General features: G+C 42.4%; 1 protein-coding gene across 1 annotated transcript in view; it reads right to left on the bottom strand.

Annotated features, from left to right (window-relative positions):
• nrxn2a (neurexin 2a) overlaps positions 1 to 7,746 on the bottom strand; it is a 157,047-nt gene extending 149,301 nt beyond the window's left edge. The window contains 2 exon segments of the mRNA XM_076275208.1: positions 5,169 to 5,807; positions 7,692 to 7,746. Coding sequence (XP_076131323.1) covers positions 5,169 to 5,807; positions 7,692 to 7,746 — 694 coding nt within the window.
• Between the last annotated feature and the right edge of the window lie 10,047 nt (positions 7,747 to 17,793).

Below are 17,793 nucleotides of genomic sequence, written 5' to 3'. Positions count from 1 at the left end.
TGTTTTCTCCTGAGGGTGCAGTTCGCAAGAGCAGTGCAGGCACGACATAAGCTGTTTTGATGTCGACTATGCCAAAGAGGGTCCCTCGAATTAAAGGCATCCTTGAAACCAAAGATACACATTGAAAGCATATTAACATATCTGTAAAAGTATAACAAACACAGTTACCCACTTATGATCTATCCCTGAAAAGGGCTGCCACTTATTTAACCGTTAAAAATGCTTTCAGCACAGAAGAATGTGCTCTGTTTGGAATTAATGAATTCTGGAATGTATTTTGCATTTTAGGACAACCATTTCAGTATAGCCATCTATTCACTCTATACCACTGTCTATCTCTCACATGAATATTCAAAACATCATGTGAAAATGTCACAAAGGCAGTCATGCCCTTGAGTGAGGATTTTGGTATCTTTGCCAGGTCTCTGAGAGAGTACATTTAATGGCCTTAACATGCAGCAACTTCGTTAATCAAAAGTCGGGGTGTGTGAGGTGAATGTCCAAGTAGGTCTTTTTAATGGGGTGATACAAGTGTGTTGCAAATTAATGACCTTGGAGGAATAGACTCAAAGGTGTGCACGCTTGTTTCAGAATCATTAAAAAGCGAACTTGTGATGTTCAACACAATATGATGTCCGTTGATATTTTTCCATATATTCTTGTAATGTCACTTTCATCTTTGTGTACTAACAAACGGAAATGTACTTTCAAAAAATACTTTGCTTTTAATAGACCTGCCAAAATCCCCATTTTCTACAGTTTCTTGCCCATTCCATAATACATCTGTACAATGTCAAGTGCACAGAAACTGATACAATGGCAAGAAGTGACAGCATTGTTGTGATGCAGTAGGAAGCCTCCATGCTGGCGGAATCTGTGGCAGAGAGAGAGAAAAAAGGCATAACCTTCAAAGCCCAACCTGTCCAGTCACGCAGCTCGCTGTGGTGGGCGGCTCAGGCTCTCTCTGTGCTGGCACCGAGACAAAGGCCGTGACAGCAGACCTGTCAGCTAACGTGTATGTTAAAGTGGCTGTATGCAATCTTAATGTGGAGCACCCTTTATTAGGGTTTGGTGAAACGATACATCCTGACAGCTTTCAATACAGCTGCAGGCGTCGGGGTAAAATCCTATATGTGTTTGACGTCACAAGCAGAAACGAGCTGGCATACAAAGTGTACTCTATCATGAGAGTACATTATGGCATGACCACAGAGCTTCAGGTAGCGATCTACAGAAGTTGTTTGAACTCTTTTTAGGTCACGCTAACTTCTCCCTTCTTTACAGTGTTCCTACAGCACAGTCTTATAGTACTTCTATTGTATGTCCAAAATATTCTTATAATATTTTGTCCTATAATACTATAAGATTCCTACAGTTATTTTTCATGAGGGCTGCTTCAAGCACTTATCAGGTGCATCTCATTACAGTAAAAGCTAGGATGGACAGATACAGCATGATGCAACAGGAACACAGGGCGAGTGCACACTTGATCTGCTTTAAGGAACTGCAGTACCGGTGGGACTCCTGCCACCGTAGTAAGCACCAGTTTTACTCAGGGCAGAGGCTAAGCCCGCACCAATAAAAACACTGAGAGCTCGCAACATACAGTACATATGAACTGCATTTGTGTAAATGTGCAAGTACTGGGGGGAAATATGCACTTTTGTGTACTACACAGTTGTTTTTTTGGATTATGGATCATTTATGAGGAAGTGGGAGGCACTCCGCATGGATGGCACCGAGCTCACGGATGACCTATAGATTGCTGAGTATATGAAAAGAGTTGAGTGGAGTGCCTTAATGGAGGCAGTCGTGCTCAGGGGAGACAAACATTAGGGATGAGATGGTGTTTTGATTGGGCGCTGAGTGCTGTTGTGGCAAAGCATTTTTTTCTTCTTTTTTTTCCACCCCTTTCTCCATGTTTCATGTGTGCAGACACATGATGTTCATTTTGAAAAGGAAGACACGGGGCTTGATTTATTGCTTTGCCCTTCTTTCTGCTCTGGTGCGAGCAGGATTAATTGGCTCTGACAGCTCTCTTAGCTGGGAGGGTAAAAGCTAGCATAAGAGTCACCTGAGGGGGCAGCGACGCAGCCCTGGCCGTGTTCAGCACACCATCACATGATCGCATGTAAATTGCGGTTGATTTGATAACATTTTTATGTGTGTATGTGAGCATAGATTTGCTTTATTATTCACAAGCTTAGACATGTTGTATTACATCAATAGGGCTACGTTTTCAATGACTGAATTCTTGAACATGAATTTGAATGATTCCAATCAATCAAGATTGAGGTGATGCACTTCTGCTTCATTCACCTGTATGAGTACGGTGTAATGGTATTTACTGGGAATACCCAACTTTCAGAAGACATTCAAGTAATCGGTTATTTTCAAGTAATCTGATTTTTCATTGTGCTGTGTGGGTGCCACTATGTTCTTCTCATCGTGCCGCACTGCCAACTTCTCTCCAGTAGCTCTGAAAGAAATCTTGGGACTTGAACACGTCTGTCCTCTCCCAACGCTTTCTGCACTCCCTGCACTTTCTGCACCATGTCACCACAATAAATGAGGACTTTGCATAACTGATCTCAGCAGTCCTTTGTGTTTTTTCGACTGCCATATGGTCCCTGGCTCTGCTGGGTGTGCTGCGGAGTCTTGGTCTACACATTTGTGCATGCAAGTTTGTGGTCAGACAGACATCCTCACCGTCACCATGTCCATAGGTGGCATGTGCTAATCAACAACATGTAGAAAATTACAACTGCATACAGAATATGTTTTTAATAGTGTTGTTGTTGTTGTTGTTGTTGTTGTTGTTGTTGGTGGTGCAGCCATGGAGAGGTATTTGGCTTAATATCTCTGGCTAATAAGCACTAAAGTTTGAATTGCTTGTGCAAAGATCTGTTGCAATGCTCTATTAGGAACGACAAACCTTGCATACATATGCACAATAAATGCACATATATGCCCACTGTTATGCATTTTACCAGATGAGAATTTTGATGGTATTCTAAAACTATTTGCATAATGATTCCATTGCCTTAATTAGCTGAGTATGACTCAGTGTTGTTACCTTAACAGAGAGGACTGTATGTTAAAGATGCTGTACACAGAAAATCCATAATGTGCCACTCTACGTGTTACAGACAGTAAAAAGGTAGACTTTGAAAACATTTTCCTTTTCATTATCAACCAAAAAAAATTGTGCCTTTTGTACAAACACTAGGGAAAAGAATCCTTAGCAAGGATGCTTTACTCAGTGTCTCCTTACACTGTAGTGATAGAGAACTACGGCATCTTATAGCTGCCAGTTCAATTATGGATGACTGTAAATACTTTTCACTTTTCCTCATTTACTGTACTACTGTAGGTAGCATCCACTCAGTTCCTCTCGCTGTTGAGATTTGTTCAGCCTCTGAATACTCCAAGCGCTTCTCCTGTTACATCCGGTGTGAAGCACACACAGTTTAGAGTTTCAATGTCACAGAACATCAGTTCTTGCTTTCTAAATGAAATTAATTGGGTAGTGACGCCTCAGACCTGAGAATTCTCTGACCAAGATATTCACCTATTCACCCCAATACAGAACACTGTGTGATAAGAGGTGGCACATCTAAACTCTAGTCTCTTGATCTGCTCTGATCAGATCAGCATGTCTTCATTCCATGTTTTGGTGATTTTTTTGACATTCATGTATGTTGGTTCATTATTTCAGACAGCTAACTTTCTGTAGCCAGCGTCATTTACCCCATCTACTTGCTATAATACATGACACTTGCATAGCGCACACCACATACCGACTAATTGATTAGTCATTTGTAGCAACTGCGCTTTAATCAACCGTGAAAAATCAGACTTGTGCACCTCCTTAGTAAGTAAAGCAGTGTGGAGAACTACAGACAAGATCTTGAGCAGTAGTTCATGACCTAGATACAGAATACAGTGCCCACAGGCTGATCCAAGGTTGTATACTGGAGTACAAATGTACAGAAAGTGCATTGAAGCATTGACTATTTTAAATGCCAAACTCAAGGGATTTGGATAAAATTAATTTATTTTAAATTGCAGTGTGCAGCTAAAATGCTATAATTTAAGGGTGTTTTCACATATAGTCCCTTTTAAAAGAACCAAACTCTGTCCACTAAAGGGGGACCAAAAAGTGGACCAAATCAAAAGGGACTCAGTTCATTTTGTATTCACATTGTGAGTTCATTTGAAAGAAGACTCAGTTCTCTTTCTGGTGCACTTCAGCTCTGATGGGGCCTCAATTTTCTTCCTGTTCACACTATACCTTCTCTGGGGGTTTCAGACCTTAGGCTAGCCTACTGCCTTCGATTATGTTCTATGTAGTTGCTCTGGGTTAGTTATCTATTTTCATCATCATTCATTATCAGGATGAAATAATTATCATGGAAATATATATTATAATACATTTTGTAATACAATACAATATAATACAATACAACTGTCAGTCAACACGCCAGCCAATCACATTTTCTAATTCAGTTGTAGGCCCGCACCACCTGGTTACTGTTGCTATGTCCAACTTTGGCTCATGCCCACAATGACAAGTGAACAGCAGCCCGTTAACTGCGCTGCACAGTCTCTCATAGGCTATGTTTGCAAGAAGAGTTCGAAAGAGAGATAATAGCCTAGCAGATCATTAAAAAATGGTGAGCAATGTAATCCAAAGTTCACTGATTTCTACATTGCTAGTTACCAATAGCTTGGATGAAAAGATATTTAGCCTGATGTTAATGTTAGAACACACTTGTTTAGCTGTCTGTAGGCCCATCATGAGCCTAATGATAATAGTTTTATTTTTATATATATATATATATATATATATATATATATATATATATATATATATATATATATATATATATAATGTGAACCGTCTCGGGGACTTCAAAGCAAACTGTGGTGGTCTCAGTTTGGTTCGCGTTAGAGACCAAGTGTGAAAACACCCTAAGTCTAAAACTTTAAAAACTTTATATTGTGTGGCTTCAAACTAAAGCATTTTTTGTTTAAAATTTCAATTCAGCAAAACAGACTGTAGCCTTTTGAAGTTTGATAAGACTTTAGACGTCTTTACAGATCTATCTTTAATACTGCCATAACCCATATCTCACAATACGCATAATGTAAGTTGGCCCACTCACCATCGGTGCAGTATCTGCCCTTGTATCCAGTGTTGGTGCAGTCGCAGAGCACTTCTCCCTCCTGGATGGAGCAGTAGCCCCCGTTACTGCAGGGATTCTGCTTGGTGCACAGGTACTCCAGGTCGTTCATGACACTCTGGCTATCCAGAAGAACGGGCGTGGTCTCCCCCAGTTTCAGGTTGGCGATCAGGCCGAGGAAAGGGGGCTCGTACTTGACGGTGCTGGACGTGAGGGCCGACAGTCGAACGTCCGGCGGGATCCCACCGACGAAGAGGTCGCTGGCCACCACCATCTCGCTGCGCTTGGACTTGGCTTCGGCCGCCTTGGCCTCGGCGTCCACCACCAGGGTGGTCTGGCGGTAGTTGCGCGTCAGCAGCACGCGGTGCCAGCGCTCGTCGCTCACGCTCGTCTCCGTGTGCAGGGAGGCCGGCTCGCCACAGTGCATGGCGAAGCGCAGGTACAGCCGCCCGTCGGCGATCAGCAGCTCCAGGAAGTCGCAGTTGCCGCCGTCGTCCAGGTAGAGCACCACCGCCTTGGTGACGTTCGTCTTCAGCGTGAAGCTCAGCTCGCCCGACGCGCCCGCCTCCCACTTCCGGTAGCGCGCCCACTGGCCGGGCACCCCCTCGAACTCCAGGGCCACTGTCGCCGTGGCCATCCAGAGGAGAAGCCCCAGGAGAGCCAGGGGCGTCGGCGACCTTACAGCGGACCTCCACCGCCTCATCGTCAACTTCTAGGCTTAGTCCTAATCCCCTTTCTTATGTTCCCCTTCTCTTTAATCCACTGCACAGGAGATTTACTCCTAGCACTGCATACGAGTGTGTATCTACCCTCACAAAAATAGGTCTGCGGGAAAAAAAAGAGTCAAGGCTTTCTATTCTAAATCTTTAAAACTGTGCAGTTTCTTTGGAGTCTATTCTCAGCGCTGACTCTCCCCTGATTCCCTCCATTGGGTAATGCTAATGAGCTTTTTTCCGAGGAAACCTTGTAGTACCAAGGGTAGACTGAAAACGTCATTTAGAATCTAATTTTTGACTTGAAATATGGTCGCCCCCACATGATATTCATGTGTCTATATTTAAAGAGGGTGGAATTGCTACAAGCATTTATATGTGGGTTGTTTTGCAGGCCGCTGGTGAGAGTCCAAGCGTTTACATCCCATGTCCTGTTTCACATGAAAAGGCGCTCCAAAAAATGTTTCCAGGGAATCAATGGCAGCACCAAGCGCAGGGGAACCTGGCCAGGAACCCCATTTCCAAGGTATCTGAAAGACATAAACAAGATAGGTTAATTTTTGTGGAATACCCAGGCATTTCTTTTCCAAACCAACAAAGCAGCACATGGCAATCACAATGTGTTATACAAAATCAAACAAATAAGGTAAAGCAAAATGTATTTGTGCAATCTTTGAAAGAATTTGGACCTTTCAAAGGAGAGGCTGGTGGCAAAATATTGGAAACATAATTGAACAGTATCATGTGAGAAGACTGCTAATACTGGTGATAAAACCCTATTTCAATTCTCAAGCATAGCTTTCAAGCATAGCAAGCATAACTTTCATACATCATTTTAGTTATCAAAGGAAGCAGGCCAAAAAACTCTAGGCTAAATATTATCTGAAGAATAAGTTTGACATTTAGGCCGATGCCGCTATGCAAACATAAACACTTTAAGTGGTGGCACTGCGGTCCCCGGTGCTAAAGGACACAAACAATAGAATGTCTCAGTGGTTGAATACTAAACTGTGGCACTTGTAGAGCATGTCTGGTAAGTGAATCCACTGGCGCAGAACTCCACTGACAAATATAATAATATGAATGTGGCTAGTCAAGGCAGACTAGAGCATACTATAGCCTACGCTCAATATCAGCAGGCTGTAGGCAAGTTGTAGGCAAGAGCTCACAGGGAATGTTAAATCCATATTGAAAATTCTGGATATTGCTCAAAGCTGACCTTCAACGAGCTTTAGCAGGAAAGCCATTAGAGGGGGTATGAAGCAGCTAGCCTTCTGACCCCAGCTCTCACTGCAGAATTCAGTCTGAGAACCGTCAGTGGGGAATCAGTAGAGTCCATTTGAACCTCACAGATTTTTCACCAGGCCAGCCATTAAACTCTGAGGAGTTGTTTAGTTAGTGACAAAATGAGAAGCAATGTTTAAAAACATTTTAAACAATGTATAGCAGCTATTCATGAAAATATCCGTTTTATTTCACAAATAGCTGAATACTAAGAATATTATTTGCATTAACTATATATGTTTACAGTTCTTTTCTTGACTGATTCTGTCCCGAGTGAGCTATACTCAGTTTAGACATAGCTCAATTGCTGTGCCCCAAACTTATTCCTATGGGGAGTCTACAGTCCACACAATTTATATGGTGGCAATTTTGTAGGCAAGCAAATTTGCACAGGATATCGTTGACATCCGCTACCAATATTTCAACAGCCTGTCTCCTGACGTGTTGTATACTTTTATCTTAAGACTACAAAGTGCATCTAGTCCCGTGGGACAATCCACTAGACTGCACCCTGACAACACATATGGTGAAAACTAAAATAAAAATCTCCTGCAGGTGCCCATGAAAGTCCAGGTGTTTTCCCGAACAGATGTGGCAGACTGCACAGATCAGCACTGTCAAACTGCTTTCAGCTTTTTTTCTGGGCTGCTGGCGGCTAAATGAACAGGATAGCCATTTTACACACTATATATATACACATGTGTTATAATTGGTTTTTAATTAAAATAAATGTTTATACCTAAGAACATATTCATACACAGGGAACTGCATTATCTCACCACTAACTAACTTCTCGGTCTGGGATTGCTCTTAGCATCGATCCCGCTCACAGCCGAGCCAGATACGAGAAAGCAGTGACATGGAAACCGATAGCAGCACTTCCAAATGTATCCAGGTTCAAACTGAGACTTTCTGACTGTGCATTTCTCTCCTGCTCGTGTTTCACTGGGATCATTCACCTTCACATTTGTAGTGTGTGTGTGTGTGTGTTTAGTCATATCAGGCTGCAGAAGAGGAGTCTTCAGGCTGCTCTGTAATTAATACACCATATCAAACTACTTGTCATGTGATAGATCTCTGTTAAAGGGACAGTAAATACTTATGTAAGAATATCACATCTTTATCCAACACATTTTACAAATCGTAAAATGATATCTTCCAATGGAGGACAACCAGATATTCTCCTTAATCATTGTGCGAGAATTCCTCATCTGAATTTTCAATGGAAGTCACTACAATTATACTCACAAATGTGAGATTTAGGCGTATTTCTAATGCATATTTTTAGACATTTTTATACACATGACAGCTATAAGTACTTTGAGCTCAAATCCGCCATGTGAAACAAAGGGCAGGGGGAGAATAATTTTGCACAATAATTGGAATGAAAAATTGCTCAATTTGGAAGGAATTGGCTGCCGTAAATAACAATGCACCACCACCTTGAATGCGCTGTCAAAAACTAATTTATGCTTTGTTTGGCAGACTGAAGGTTTTTCCCCCTCCCTTATCAACTTTTAATTTAAGACTACGGGGCTACTGGGGTTCCTCTGAGATAACGATGAAATCTCGTTGAGGCCTCAATGATGTTCACTTAAAGGAACAGCTCTGTCTTTCAGCTCATAAAGATGACCACTCCATACTGTATATCGGTCATTTATTTCTCTTTTCCCATTTGTCATTTGTCTTGTTCAATCACAGCAACAGGCCGAGTAGTGAGACAGTCAACCCATCCTCAGTGGAAGTGAATGTAATTATTTATTGTATATTAGTGTAAATGTATATAAGCTATGTATAACAACTATGAAAACAAACAACAATATTTCTTAGAACTGGTTATGTATTGCAGCAGGTGCCCTGTCTTTCCTACACCATATGTACTCGTATATTTTTACTGTGAATAATTTCTATTTATATCATTTTCCCTTTTAAGTATCTCTACCAGAAGACGCCATAACTGCCCAGCAACAAAAACCTCTAGCTAACCGGTCACATCCACCCAGAGCCAAGCTTCCTGTTAGCCAGAGTGCAGGTCTCCATAGCAAACAAGCAGCCTTAAGCCGAAAGAAGCCCTTGGCTGGCAGCACACTGAGAACATCATTATATGGACATTATATGTCTCATCAGTGATGTCAGGCAGAGAAATCCATGTGAACAAGGCTACGCTTTCAGCAGGATGAAACCATGACGAGTCTGTCCTACTTGAGACAAAAGATGGTGGCAGTATTTATAAGACGGTAGTGCACACAGTTTTTTCGCTTATAGTAAAGACTAAGAGACAGAAAAGGGTTATGCCGTGTGGAAAGATTGATTTGTGTAATGGATCTTTCCCCGCAGGTATCTAATTAACCAGCAGTTTGAAGGTTGAGACTGAAGACTGAGATTAGAGATGATTATCAATGGCAATTAGTGGTACCTGAGCAGGCCTCCCTTCCCTGTCCGCCATTTTTCCTAAACATGCCATGCATATGAGCCCAGTATGAACACACACACACACACACACACACACACACACACACACACACACACACTCTCAATTGCCAGTCCCACACTTCTTTCTGAACAGACGGTCGTCTTGGCAGCCATGCCAACCCGACGCCAGGAATACGACGAGCCGCCGCCGACAACAGAGACAGAGAGCGATGACTTTCGGTCGGGCTGCGAGCTGAGCTAATCTACGCCCCTCCCTGCTTCACCTGCCTGTGATTCTGGTCAAGTTTGACAAGGTGTTTTGACTCCTGCACGGAGCAATCACTCCTCATTACACGGTGAAACAATGTCATCAACGGAGTGTCCTTGAACGGCCCCAATGCCTCGCCTCGCCAGCACACACAAAGACCACCGGAGCAGACCTGTAGCCATTCTTTTCCATCAAACCGCATAATTACTGAAGTGGATGAGTGACTTCACTCTAATCTGCCCCCCAACCATACCAAATCAGACATTAACTCAGGTCATGTGTTTAATAACAGGTATTTATTCAAAGCGTCACATTGTGCTGGCTCTCAGTCTTTTAGTATTACCACTGTGGAGGAGAACAGGCAGATCTAGACTCACAGAGAGGACAAGTGGCCTAAGATCCTGTGCCGAGTGATTACGGCAATTGCACAACACACAGAGGCCAAACGTGAATGTGTTGCTGCCTATAAGGCATACACTTCCTATGCAATATAAGGGCTGTTTAAAGGCTACGTCTGAATATATATAAGCACCTTCGGAGACTACTTCCACCAGCTTACTGCTATTCTGACTGCTAGAACAGCAGTCTTCCATGGTCATTGTTCCACATGCCTTTTAGGCGCAGCAAACATGTACAGAATTAGAGCATATGCCAGTACACAATTTTAGAAATCAAGAGGCGCTTTTTGTCGAGCACATATTTAAAGATCACACTTCAATTAACACATTTATATTCAATTAGCAATCATGGTTCTGCTTGACATTCATTCCTCATGCAGCTTTTTTTAATTAACCGCATCAAATCTACATGATTAAAAAACAGTGCCATCCTCCGCCACCCACCATTATGAACCACCAAGGCTGTGGTTCCACAGAAAACCTGTCCTCCCCTTTCATATCTGCGTAACAGGAGCTGAATTCAAATGCAAACAGCAGATGGATTGCAACTGGGTGGCTGCTCCTGTTAAGTGTGTTGTGCATATCTCAACTATGTCGAAAAGAAAAACACAACCACACACAGGGAACACATGCACACACACAAACACACACATCCAAACAAAGGCTGACATCTGAACAGACTACCGTCACTGCGGGAGTGGCCACTGGCGCCGCCTAAGAAGGGGAGCCATGTGTCAATTTTGCATTTTTATGTTCATTTATTCAGCAGACATTTTTAATTCAAAGTGACTTGCGGTGCAGGTGAGGTGTGCCTTTTGTCTGTACACGAGCTTCATGACTTTGCAGTTGTTGTTCTGTTCTGTCTGTTTTGCCAGTGTAGTAATCACTACAAAAGCACAATGGGTGGCATTAGTTGTTGTACTTGGAAACCACTTTCAATCCAACTGTTGACACTCTTGGCATCAGAACCAAAAGGTATATAACTTTCAGCTGTGCTGTGAAATAGTGCACAGTGCAATACTAAAATGCCATCCCTGTTGCTAGGCTGTAGTAGTGACTGTAGCTTTGGAATGCTTTAGGAAAACAGTTCTATGGTGTAGGCTACTTTCTAAGGAGGCTCCTGCTCAAAAGCCCCTTTTTGAGTAACTTGTTGTGCTCACTTAGTATGTGCACCTCAGCCTTACTTAACAGAGCGAGGGCAGCCAAACCGCAAGAGAAGCAAAAGTACTAATGGATGTGAACGCAACCTTGACATGCATTATTATTCTCTGGCAACACCTCCCCATTCCCATGGCTGCTGGGTGCAGGTAGTGCAGGGCCACGCCATATCTCCCTGGAAAGTTCACCGTGCATTTCACACAGGCTGTGAACGATAAAACAAGCCTCAGTCATTTTCTTCGCCCAAGTTCCAATTACAGTCAGCACACTTCATTATATGCCACTATCTCTCCTTGGAGCTTCCAAAGTCATTTTCAAGAACTCTGCTTTACCTATTTTGTAATTTGATGTCTTGTGGGTCACCGTCAGGCGTCCAGTGTCTGTGTAGGGTTTGATAAGCCATGTCTGCACTGGTTATGTCGCATACGAAACAACGGTAGCAGTCACCACCCCCCCCCCCCCCCCACCCCATGCCCCACTGATTGCCCACCCACCCTCCTTCCCCTGATTCCACAAAATGTGGCCACTGGTGCCGAACTGCCAGTGCTCGTAAAAAGCATCATGACAAAAGCCCCAGCCAGACACAGGCCCATTACCGCCCCTTCACCCATTCACCACCAGCACTACCACCGCAGTCTGCAGACCCACAGAGTGTGCACTTCTGTGATTTAAGCAATTGCGGTAAAACTCACGCAGGGTCCGCGACAGGGTTATCAAGCCCATAAACTGTATCCGCTGAGTAACACTGAGTTTCTGATGGCCTCATTTTCCTCCTCCGCCTCTTGCTCATGTTCATATAATGCTCTTCACAGGAGAGTGTGTGCACCCTTAGAACAACAATGCCATAGAATCCCTCAAGTTGATGACTGACAAAATGTCCAATTTTACTTATGTCAATGACTCAGTTCTACTTAGGTCACTGACTTATGCTGGCATTACTTTTTCCCCCAGAAGCCATTTCACTTGGGAACATTAATCCAGCACATGTCCTCCAGTTTAGTCTGGCCTCAGGGCCCAGTCATACAGATATGGTTTAGGTATTGTCAAATTGCCCTCATCCTGACTGTAGAAAAATCAACAAACACTGCTGGCCAAAAACTACAACCCCAAATCAGAAAAGGTTGGGACATTGTGTGAAATGCAAAAAAAACAAAAACAATGTGATAATAAGTCTTGTAAACCCATATTTAGCAGCAAAAATGTCATAGACAACATATCAAACGCTGAAAATGAAAATGTGGACTATTTCATGGAAAATATATGATCATATTGAATTTGATGCCAGCAACATGTTTCAAAAAAAGTTGGGACAGGGAATGTTTACCACTGTGCTTCACCCTTCATTTAACAACATGAACATCAACAGTAAATGTTTAGGAACTGAGGAGACCAGTTGCAATCATTTTGGCTATGATAGACTGATATTAGATTATGATAACACGGAGCCTGGCTTATTTTAATTAGGCTACTACTTTGGATAGTCTATCTTACTTTTATTGTTAAATACTTGGTTGACCCACCTCCTGACATGACAATGTTTATTGTTTGCCTACATAAATATTAGTGTGCAGAGTGAGGAGTGAACTACAGGTAGGCTATACGTTAGCTGGGAGAAAATGTCTTGGTCAAAAAGTCTAAAGAAGGAAGTTTTACCGCGAAAGTAGAGCCCATAAAAAGGACCGGCACTATACTGTAGGCACCTTCAAGATGGCCTATCTGCTCAGCACGACAGAGAACATGCCCTGGCAGAGGATCAGGGATCAAAGTACAGGATCATAGTGCGTTCTGGTGTTCTTTCTCATATTTGTTTAAGCACCTGTTGTCTGATTGGTGAATAGGCCATTTGTAAATTATACATTTTTAAAAAAAAAATACAAGACAAGGACTACAAGAATAATCTGGCGGGCCAAATAATAGTGCTGGCGGGCCAGCTTTGGCCCGTGGACCACCTGTTGCCGACCCATGACATAGACAATGGTTATCAGAGGTTTTCCTGAGTCCATACAATGATTTTCTTTACAGAAACAGCTCTGGTTTTGATGCAGTGCCATCTGAGTTCCAAAAAACCACGGCCATCCAATATTGTTTTTCAGCTCCATCCCTTCTTTGCAAAGATTTCTCTGGATTCTCTGAATGTTTTAATTATATGATGTCCTGCAGATGGTGAACTCCCCAAATACTTCACAATTTCATGTTAAGAAGTATTCAAATTATACAGAGTGATGAATGCCCCTACATCTTTACTTCTAAAAGACCCTGCCTCTCTGGGATGCTCTTTTTCATACCCAATAGTGTTGCCAGTTACCCTAATTAGAGATATTCCTCCTTTTGTTTTCTTTATCATTATACAACTTTTCCAACATTTTGTTACCCCCGTCCCAACTTGTCATTTTCAACATTTGATATGTTGTCTGTGTCCTTTTTGCAACTAAATTTGAGTTTAAGAGGTTTGCAGATTATTGCATTCTGTAATTACATTCTGATTTTACACAATGTCCCAACTTATTCTGATTTGGGGTTGTACATTGTAATTCACCCTGTGGGCATATTTCAATTAAAATGTTCTCCTAATTTACCCGTCCCCTTACCTGACTGGTGGTATCTGTGAAAACCTCAATGTTTCAGGCATATGTATGTGTGTGTGTATGTATGTGTGTATGTATGTATGTATGTATGTATGTATGTATGTATGTATGTATGCATTTGTCTTTGCCGGGCTAAAACTAGGTTTGAATAAAAATGTGCAAAAGCCGATATATCTCCAAAAGCTGATAAGTCTGTGCAAAAGCTGATATGTCTAACATCCCTATCCACTGGTGACAATGGCAGCAGGCCGCCAGAGCGGGATAGTAGCAGGAGGGGAGGCCACCTCTGATAATAATGACACAGGGATAAGAAGACTATTCATTTAAAGATACTGTACGCTATGTTGTCATTTAAGGAAACCTTCCCTTCCCATGAATGTGTGACAGTACGTGCTGAATACTCTTTAGACAGCGATGCTTGGATCTGTTGGGCCTTCCTGGTCTGTTCATGGGGCCATTCAAAAGCAGATGTGCAAATAGCATGTCAAGACATATACATGAATGTGAAAGCACCAAATGAGCTGCCACTGAATTTCTGAGCTGGTGATCTCAAGATCTATGCCCAGGTACTGACATTTGAATTGATTTTTGAAATTGTAGATAGATAATGACCTAACAATTTTGTCCGTATCGTTACATAGTAACGTACGTACTTGAATTCAATGTACGTACTTGAATTGAGACAACTAGGTACTGAATGAAGATAAGCCACCATACCAAGGTTTCCTGTCAGTATGATATACAGTACTTATTTATAGGATGGGTGATTCATAGCCATCTGTTGTTGGTAGAACAACAACAAAAAAAGTCTTTCCACATTGTCTGATGATTCAGGAATTACTTCTCAGGAATTACTTCTGTTATTGGCTCACAAAAGGGGCTTATTTTCAATTGTTCTCCAAATATAATATACCAGATGTCAATGAACAATATCAACATTGTGGATATGTTCAAACCCCAGGTTTAATATCTGCACATGTGTGAAGTCTTGAGGCAGTTGAATTCTAAAGTAAGTGGAGCTGTCTCTAAACGTGACAACAATAGTATGTCTTTAAAAAGAACGTTCTTATAGCCTAGAATTTGGTGGCATCTTCCTTACATCATCTTTGCAGTTATGTGGGATGCCTTTCATTATTATACAATCCTATTGTATGCAAACAGCTATACTTATGATAACAGGATTCCCAAAGTATTAGTAGTTTTCAAGACTAATGATCCAATAACATTATAATAACCTTCGTTCCATTTTATATCATATTAAATGCCAAGCGCACCTGGCATAAGTGCATCGCTCAGCTGTCTCTTATGACTCCATTCTTGTAGTTTAGTAAAAAAGTGGAAGACTGTCACAGTGTCTGTAGAAAATTGGCTCATAGGAGCACAGAGAGACAATGTTCACATGGATGCAAAATGGGCTCTCTGAAATCACCCTGAGAAAAGTGACTGAGAAAGATGATGATGAAAAATGATGCTTAATTTACCGTTTCTCAGAGGTTGGGGGGGGGGGCAGGGTATCAAATTTGCACTGAAGTCCTGCAGTACATGAACCGAGACGCTCTATTACAGATGAAGAGAAGGATAAAAGAGACAAAAGGGGTTTGGGGAACAGAGACGGAGGTTGAGCGGGGCAAGGATCCGGGTATTTGGGATTAAATGCAATCCCTGGAGGCAGCGCTGCTTTTAATGACATAATGTGCAAAAGCCGTCATAATATTTTAATAGCAATATGCCCCAAACATGATTAAATGTAAAATAATCCACCTTACTGTGAACGGAGAAACAGAGAAACAGAGAAACAGAAAGCTGATACTGTATTCTTATTCTTATAATAGGCCTATTCTTATTTTCATTCTTATTGTGACTTCCCTCTCACGGGAGAAGAATCCATGTGCTGGTATGTGCCGGTCCGTGTTTGTTTATGCGTATCTTTCAAAAAAGACCATGGGGGGGGGGGGGAGGGAGGAGGGAGAGAGAGAGAGAGAGAGAGAGAGGTGCAGTTGGGTTGGACACTAAGCTGAATGGATGAGGTCCTCTGGAGAGCAGCATGAAGTTCACCGGGAGCACAGAGGTCAGAGAGCTGCAGATATGCTGTGCATGCCTTAAAGTCCGCCTCTCTGACTCATTTGTTTCCTGTCAGGCCAAACAGCTTGAGGGAGGCCAGCATGAGCTAACAGCTGGGGGATTAAGGACATAAATAAAACCACCACAGCATGTCACACTAAAACGGGACAACTGGGATACTCTACCTGCACAAATTAAGGGGCTCGTTTTGAACTAAAACACAGATATATTTACCCATAGAGTGACTTGAAGCGCAAACAACAATCCAATCCACAAGACAAGCAAGACACATTTGTCATTGCGAGTGTGACAATGGCGCACACCATCTGATCATTGTTCATCATTGGATATTTACTTTCAACTATCACTTCACTATGTTTCCCTGTTTCATCATGTCCTTTAGTAAATTCAAGTCAGCATAAAAGCCCTGCCCTGTACATCACATATCATACCATACATCACAAATCCATTAAAGGCAAACATTAGAGTTTGGCTAAATTGTACTGCCCTTATAATTTATAGACCACATAAATAGTTTTCTTTTTGCCAAGCATGGGCCAAAATTATGAATTCAGAGCACACCAGAACCAGTGATTCATTTGTGCCCAATTTGTGTCAAACATTTGAGTAAGGTCCCTCGTGCCGCCCCAAAGTTTACAAGCACAAGATGAAATTTACGATGCAATTTCTGATACTATTATTTATTAATTTAAAACAAAAAAATAAGCGATTTAGTACAGTCCCCTGGCATACGCGGAGGAAGGTCACGTCTTTCAGCTGCCGGAGCATTTGACCTTATCAGCGGCACTTGATTTGCAAACGTAACGAGGTCTGATGTTGCAAATTGTTTGGTGCCAACTCCAGTGCTGTCCTGCAGCTGTCGGACCAGTGGCGGACCACCTAAAGAGAGAGAGAATGAGAGAGAGAGAGAGAGAGAGAGAGAGAGAGAGAGAGAGAGAGAGAGAGAGAGAGAGAGAATGAGAGAGAGAGAGAGAGAGAGAGAGAGAGAGAGAGAGAGAGAGAGAGAGAGAGAGAGAGAGAGCGCTTGTGCGTGGGTGTGAGCAGCTCCCCCGGCCTACTTCTTTCTCTGTCACTCTCTTTTCTGAGAGGATGGAGGAGGATGAGCCCCCGGGCTGGCCAAGATGAAAGACGAGGGCCAGAGCAGACCGTGCCCAGGATAATCGCTAGACAAGGCATGCTTAACGCAAACATGCTGATACAGGCATGCCTATACAACTGCAAACAGAGGAATCATACTTAAGGGAAAAGCAAAACAAAAGGACTTAAAGACTAGAGAATTGTAAGAGGAACAGCCAGGATGTATGACATACTGTACAACACTGCCACACAAGCCACTAGCGTTAAGTGCTTATTTCACAGAGACTAATTCACATAATATTGCACATGTGCATGCACATTCAGGACACAAACACATATATGCACGTGTGCACACACACACACACACACACACACACACACACACACACACATGCAATCACACACACACACACACACATGCAATCACACACACACACACACACACACATACATACATATATACATACATGCAAGCACACATGCACACACACACACACACACACACACACACACACACACACACACACACACATGCAATCACACACACACACACATGCAATCACACACACACACACACACACACACATACATACATATATACATACATGCAAGCACACATGCACACACACA

The sequence above is a fragment of the Alosa pseudoharengus genome, unplaced genomic scaffold (genome assembly GCF_046254945.1).
Source record: "Alosa pseudoharengus isolate Yale_2024_CS ecotype anadromous, Long Island Sound unplaced genomic scaffold, YU_APseudo_1.1 YU_APseudo_1.1_scf_8, whole genome shotgun sequence".
Taxonomy (NCBI): Eukaryota; Metazoa; Chordata; class Actinopteri; order Clupeiformes; family Clupeidae; genus Alosa; species Alosa pseudoharengus.
This window is presented reverse-complemented; position numbering and strand designations above follow the sequence as displayed.